The sequence below is a fragment of the Ochlerotatus camptorhynchus genome, unplaced genomic scaffold, assembly GCF_037179485.1.
Source record: "Ochlerotatus camptorhynchus isolate MF236.1 unplaced genomic scaffold, CSIRO-AGI_Acam_v1.1 ptg000432l, whole genome shotgun sequence".
Classification (NCBI taxonomy): Eukaryota; Metazoa; Arthropoda; class Insecta; order Diptera; family Culicidae; genus Ochlerotatus; species Ochlerotatus camptorhynchus.
In genome coordinates, this window is record NW_027040918.1 from 474,786 (window position 1) to 482,394 (window position 7,609).

Sequence of the window (7,609 nt, forward strand, 5' to 3'; positions counted from 1 at the left end):
CTTTTGTACGTGGAATCTGACGAAATATTGCCTGGAGTCAATGCCCATGATTGTGCTGGGTAATTTTAACATGGACCTCATAAACGAAGGGAACTTGAAGTTCGGCGAGCTCACGAAGAAATATTTGCACCTAGACAAATTCTTCGGAGGCACCTAGTTTTGGTGGATCGTGCGTTGACTTAATTTTCGTTCGCAACGTTCGCCTTGACAGTAAAAAGTATAACTCTTACACTTTAAACCATCACCCAATTTTGTCACTTTTCGAGTTGTAGGCTTTTTACTCAGGGCATTTATCATCGTTGCCAATCTGCACCATACCGGAGTGTGAGCCAACAGCTAAGCCATGCTGCGTTCATCAGAACTCATCTGACATATCAAACGGCCCTTTTCAGGGTCACAAAAATTTTCTGGCTTAAAAGTTAATTTGAATTCTTCAATGCATCACGCGTACAAATTTACATCATTGACAAATCTCACGTATTCATGACTTTTAGATCTTGGAAAACAACGCGAATGAAGAAAAGAGACCTACTGCGTCAGAATCTGTTATGATACACTGAGTTTTGTCATACAATGTAAATATTTATGCTGTAGGGGTAGAGGTAGCCCATCGATTCTTCCGGTTTGCCTCCTAGCATCGTGCTATAAGGTACCAGGCGATAACCAGGGTAGTTGATCGATAGCTCGATGACGTCATTTCGTTGGCATCTGCAATGGGAAATTCTCATAGCAGGCGTTGACGATGGGACGTTGTCGAGTTGTTGAATAGCAAATATCGTGGTAATTCACCGATTACTTGTCGATCTGCCCAATTTGGAAAGACGTCTGCATTGAATTGTCTCATATAATAATATTCCGCCCACTATATCACAAGACATTGCGAGTAGCTGAGTGGAATGGAGATAAGTTAAGCATTGGGTACAGGACCAAGTCTCCCCTGGGTGGTGCCAGAAGATGAGAGCAATAGAAGCATCAAGTTGCCATAAGGCACGGAATGAGACTATTGCATGGCTGGGTAGTCAAAGTCTTCCATTCGTTAGTCATTTCAGGTGGATTAGAGCAGGTTTAGGTTTAGGGTGGCCGTTGGCCAGATTTGGATTTTTCAGATGTAATCCTGGATAGGACCCTGTCTTTGAACGTCGCGTGAAAGTGGAACTTAATGAAGGCCTAAGTACTTTTTCGTAGTTTTTAGTTTTCGGATTTGAAAGATCTTTGGTTACAGTGGCCTGCTAACTGAGCAGAAAAATGCGGTCCCAGGTCTTTACATATCAAAGAGATTTATGGTAAAATCGCTTGTGTATTGTGTATTTTGCAAAACTCGTTGTTGTCGTTGGTTCCGTGTTTGAATGGATACAACAATTTGAGCAACGGTATTATGTGATATGAGGGGCTCGGTGGCCTTAGAGCAACCGTTTTTGCTTACTGAGCAGAACATCAAGAGTCTAATCTCAGACCCATCCACATTCAAGATTCGTCAATCGTTTTATTTGTTAACATGACTACATGGTAATAACAGCAACTCGGTGATTAAAAAGGTGCTCGTCTGCCTAGTGGCAAACGTTTTTGCTTACTGAGCAGAAGACCGTGGGTTTAGTCCCAAGCTCCTTCGCGTTATATGATCGTTAGGACATCGATTCAGCTTATCGTTTACCAAAACGAACCCTGCTGCAAACCCAACCCTCTTATCCGACATCCCAGTGATTCCTCGTGGAAGTGCAGAGGTGTTCTCGGCTTCCATCAAAGCGAGTGTCATGTCAACACAATCCTTCCCATTCCTTTCTTGACCTGTGTTCGGGCGTGGCCGGCGCTGGTATTGCCTAATTTAAGATCACCAGTTTTTACACATTGAGGATGATTGCTAGTCCCAAGCATCGTCTATTGGTTCTCTGTGTAATTACAGCTGATCTGGCAATAACAGAGTAGCAACCGTGGGCGGTCAATCAAGCTCAAGCTTACAATGTAAATATTTATGCTGTATGCAGCAAAGAATATGCAGTCCTGCAGTTTTGTGTCAACCATATGATATGATCACCATAAATACTTCTTTTTGCGGCTACTGGTAGACACGGGTTGACCCGGTGGTTGGAAAGGCAGCGTGCTTCGCTACAAGAAATGGGCACTCAGAGAGTCGGCCCAGTTGCTTCAGGATTAGAAGCTTGATTGCTACCATTTTGCTGGTTCCAAGAATTTCATTCATGACAAGTTTAGTAGAACTCCTAAACCATCTCTTTTGAAATGAGTTATTGGCCCTGAAAAGGGCCGTTTCAGATAGGGAAAATGAACGAACCTTAACTCTCGCTTGGCGTCTTCAGAGTAGGTAACAGCGCCCAGGACTTTCAAGACCGATCTGCGCTTCCAGAGCTCGGCCGTTGCAGGAATCCAGCAAGGCCATCTGGTCGGTCTGTTCAAAGATACCAACCTGTGCGTCAAGCACGTCAAGCGTGTCACAATTATGCCAAAGGACATTCAGTTGGCTCGTCGTATTCGTGATGAACGCTCTTAATTTCTCCGTCGAAATCTAGCAAAACCGGCCCTTTTCAGAGCCATTAAAAGATTCCATAGGAAATTTCTGCTGCTTTCACTGATCGCATCACAGTGAATCCTGATCTTAAAATTGCAACCAGCAAGTGACCTAGAACCAAAAGCGGTGCGATACTAGTTTTCATTGCTGTGACGACGACTGTAAGGGGCTTAGAAGCAGAAGGATGGTAGCTAATTCTCTATCGATTTCCTCTTTTGTGATCACCTCTTACCTATTTCGCACTATATCTGCTATTCTCTTCTATCTAGACCAGCAATTGAAATAGGCGGAACAACCAAACGCAAACAATGGCTTTAAATGCAAATTCCTCGATAATCAAAACACATCAAAGCAATCTAACACCACCATCTGATAGAGCAAACTTCCTTTATTGAATGGCATGGTTAGCTTGCGTGGGAGTGGTTTGATTCTCGAGGAATCTACGAGACCGAGAATTCCTCAACATCTCCATGCTGTGTTAGTGAGGTAGGTTATTTTTAGATCAGGACTCATATGGTAAGTGATGCGACCGGTTAAAGCAGAACTTGTTTTAATTCAAATCTAGTGGGGATAGGATAAGGCAAAGTGAAAAATAGCATTTTGTTTTGCAACTAGTTTACAGCATACCCCTTATAGGTGTTTTTGTTTGAATTGGAAAAAGTGATAACCTACCTAACTACAAGCATAACTTAACCTAACGTGCTAGATCACGTATGATCTGGTGACTTGATCTCAGACAGGTGTCTCTGAACCTTTCCAGGATGAAAACTCTCCGTTCTTCTAATGTTTGAATTCCAGCTAGGAGGTGGATCTCAGAATTTCTAGTTCGCAGGGGACTGTTTAAAAGCATCCTAAGGATCTTGTTCTGGATCCTTTGGAGTTTAAGGTGATGGCATTTTGCGCAACTCTCCCAGATTGGCATCTGGTATTCTATTACGAGAAGGATGATTTGTTGCAGACAACAAGTTTATTTTTCAGGGATAGAGTAGACCACCTGTTGATAAGTGGATACAACGATCTTATCAAGATGTTACACTTGGTTTTGGTTTTTTCAACGTGCTCCCTGAAAATCAGCTTACAGTCTAATTTTAGGCCTAGGTAGACAGGCTATTTCGACCTTTCCACCACTGTGCCGTTCAGGCAGATCTTATTTGTCTCCTACGGAACAAGTCTGGGAGATTTAGAGTGTGGAAAGATGATGACCTGGGTCTTTGCCGAATTTGATACGGATCTTCCAGCTGTTGAAATATTCAGACAGGAAGTCCAGGCCTCTCTGAAGTTTGGCAGTCAGAGCTCGGATGACCCTACCTTTGTAGACGATGGATGTGTCATCTGCGAACAGAGACAACGATCCACCATCAGGGAGAGCGGGCATATCGAAGGTGAACAGGTTGAATAGGATGGGGCCAAGGATGCTTCCTTGTGGAATCCCGGCATCGATGTTGAAAGCATCCGATGTGATGCCATTCAGAGAGACTTGGAACATCCTGTTCGATAGGTAGTTGCTTATTATCTTCACTAGGAAGATTGGAAGTCCATAGTGTTGCAATTTGAACACCAGGCCATCATGCCAGACATTGTCGAACGCTTTTTCAACGTCCAACAACGCCATGGCAGATGTTTTCGAAACAGACTTGTTCCGTCATATGTTTGTTACTCGAGTCAGCTGGTGGACGGCCGAACGACCTTTCCGAAAACCAAACTGTTAATCAAGTAACAAGTTGTTTTCTTCGTCAGATGTAAGGAGCCGGTGGTATACTGCTCTTTCGAACAGTTTTGATAACCCTGAGAGAAGGCTGATTGGTCGATAACTTAAAGGAGAGGACGGATCCTTCCTAGGTTTCCGGATAGGTATGACTTTAGCTGACTTCCAACACGAGGGGAAGTAGCCAAGTCTGAGGCACTGATTAAAAATCAGTGCCAGATGGTTGTAGAATCTGGAACTCAAGTGTTTGAGTTCCAGATTCAGGATGTTGTCGAAACCTGGGGCCTTCTTGTTTTTAGATGATTTGATATAGGCCAACAGTTAGTCAGCCGTAATCTCGGATTCCTCTGGAAAAATGTTAGGAATCTGAAGAAGGTTGGTTGCATTTTCAGCAACCTCAGATTCATGATGGCTGACGATGTTTTGTCAGAGATTATGGGAGCTGACGAAGTGTTGACCTATCGCGGCAGCCTTCTCTTCAGGAGTTATCAGATGAACCACTGGGTCAGTGGGGTCAGTGGTGGAATGGGCCAAGGCTTGTTTTTAAGAATTTTTGTAAGTTTCCAGAAGGGCTTAGCACAATCTGGGAGAAAACGGATCTTACAAGCAAAATCGTTATTTCTGAGATCCCCCATCCTGACCTGAATGATCTTTGTTAATCGATTACAATTGGTCTTCAAGTTAGGCAGGCCAGAACGCTGGTACTGCCTACGAATGGTGTTACGGAGTCTAATGAGATCTTTGGTAGGGCTGTCAAGGTTCAGAGTGTTACTCACCTGTCTGGATTCTGGCACGTGTTGTTCCCTGGCCCGGGAAATCGCCTCCTCGATGGTTTGTAGACACCGGTCAACATCTTCGGACGTCCCCGGTTGGACATCATAGTCGATGGTTGTGTCGACGCAGTGTTGATATTGCGCCCAGTTGACGCGATGGTAGTTGCGCTGGAAAGCTTCGAATCGGTTTACCGACGACCCAACTTCGGCCACCACCAGAGCTCAGCTCCTGGAATGCCACAGGTTGCGAGATGTTGTGTCCCATGTTGCTTACGAAGATGTCGATGGTCGCATGGACCCCAGACCGACTAAACCGGGTGGGAGAGTCCAGGGCCAAGATGGTATAGTGGCCCTCTTGCAGGTCTTCATTCAGGATGGTGCCGTTTCGATTGCTCCGACCGTTGTCCCAAGCTTGGTGTTTTGCGTTCAGATCGCCAGCGATGATAAAGTTCCCGCTCCTCCGGGTGAGTTTGATGATGTCTTTCCGGAGTGCCACTGACGACCCGTCCCTGATGTTGGTTTGCTTGAGGCAGTAGGCCGCGATGATGGTGATTTAACCAAGTGATGTGCTCACCTCCACTCCGATGGCTTCAATTGTTTTCAGCTGGAAGTTTGGTAGCAACCGGCAACTGAGGTTCCGTCTTGCAGCGATAGCCACTCCTCCACCTCCAGAGCAGGTGCGATCAAGTCTGACGAGCCGGAAGTCGGGAAGGAATACGTTCAGTTCGGGCTTCAAATGCGTCTCGGTGATGATAGCAAGTTCGACCTTCTTGGTGTTGAGGAAATCGAGTAGCTCTCTATGCTTGTTCGTCAGTGAGCAAGCATTCCAATTTGCAATTTTTATAGCTTCACGGTCCATATTTGGTGACTAGTGACAAGGCAGCATGAAGCTGTTCAGATCGAGTCTTGCAGGTGCGCAGAATGACGATCACCTCTGCAACCAGCGCTACTAGTTCCTCTGATGTTAACGGATATTCGTCAACTGAGTCACCTGAGGCAACACGGGCATACGGTAGTCCAGGCGCCGACGAAGAACCTTGATTTGGCAGAGCTGCAGCAGCCGTGAGGCGATGAATTCCGTTCGCTTGGGGCAGTCCCGAGTAGTGGTAAGGTGAGTTCCACCGCAATTCACGCACTTCGGGACGGTGTCACCAGCTTGAGCACAGATAGCCGTCGAGTGGGCCATAGCACACTTGTCGCAGCGTGGTTTCATATGACAGTTCTTCGTGCCATGGCCGAAGGAGAGGCAACTTGTGCATTGGGTCACATCAAGGTGTTGCGGCTTGTGGTATTCCCAGTCGATAATGACCTGAAACAGGTCACGTATGTTGCTCTTGAGCTCAGCAAGGGTGGTGGAGTCCTTCGTGAGGTGGACCAGAAACAGTTGGTCACGTTAGTTGGTATTGGGCATAGGCCGTCGATTCATTGGGTGAACTGCCTCTGGTTTCAATCCGAGCCTCACCAGTTCATCTTTAACGGTAGCCGCTTCGTACGACGGCAGACCACGTAAAACAACCTTCAATGGTTTCATCGAAGGCAAATCGTGAGTGTAAAACTTCACTGTGCTGTTCTTCAGCAGGTCACCGACCGACTTGTACTGCTGTAGGCTGGAGCACATGATCTTTGTTTCAACGCTACAGATTTTGAATCGCGGGAACAATTTGCGTTTTGCCAGCTCATCCCTAAGCTGGGCGACGTCCTACAGCGGGGGAATCCGCTCCTTTTTCGCAATTTCCGCCATTTTCTACTCCGAGCACCGAGAATTGGATGCTCTGTAGCAGCCGATTTGCTGCGTCATCCGAAGCAGCGCTGGGATCCGTTTGGGCCTTCTTGCTAGGGCCCTCCGATGCAGGAGCAGTAGTACACTTGCGTACCATGCTTTGTTTAATGGCAAGTGCAATTAGACTTGCCAATGCGCCTGTCGATGACGACACTTCCACGACGCGAACGTAGCAATAAAACGAACGAACAAGAAAAAACTCCATAGCGAAGCGAACGAACGAACGAACTATATTACTAGACGGTCTAGAAACGAATGACCGAGCCTCGTCGTAATGCTACATCGACATGTTTCGTCTTGGAATGATTCTCTGATGACTGTGTTGGGAAAGCAGCATAAACATGTACGTAATTGGTCGATTTATTAGTTAATTCGACGATTTTGGACAATGCTGGACATTTTCCACTTTTCAATAGTTTCTTGTTGAAAATCATCAGTCGAAAGCATTGCTATTGATGCGTAGAAATATTGCTGATCGATTGGTGATATTTTTTTTAGCTGAGTTATATATCAACGTTCAAAATCTTTCACAATTTTGTTTCATGTTCCATTTTCGGTTTTCACAAAGTGTACCCCCATATAGAAATCACAGACCTAGTCCTACGTCAAAATATTATGGAAAAATTACAACTCCTACAAAAATGTCCAAATTATCGAAAAAAAAAATACTGAAGAATACATTAAAAAAATCGATTTTTAAAATTTAAAGTCGATTAAACAATGGCGATGTTTGATTTGGATGAAACTTTGCCTCAAGATAGGTAATTATGTTTACTACCATCCGTTGATGCATCGCGAGATGGGCACTTTAAAGGAAAAAAAGTTTTTTC

The 7,609-nt window shown here is 45.1% G+C and overlaps 1 protein-coding gene across 1 annotated transcript; it reads right to left on the minus strand.

Annotated features, from left to right (window-relative positions):
* Positions 1-5,963: 5,963 nt before the first annotated feature.
* Positions 5,964-6,876, minus strand: LOC135711412 (uncharacterized). Its single transcript, XM_065234286.1, has 3 exons — positions 6,748-6,876; positions 6,462-6,698; positions 5,964-6,359 (listed from the first exon to the last, which is right to left on the minus strand). The coding sequence occupies exons 1-3, from the start codon at positions 6,874-6,876 to the stop codon at positions 5,964-5,966; spliced, it is 762 nt and encodes a 253-aa protein (XP_065090358.1).
* Between the last annotated feature and the right edge of the window lie 733 nt (positions 6,877-7,609).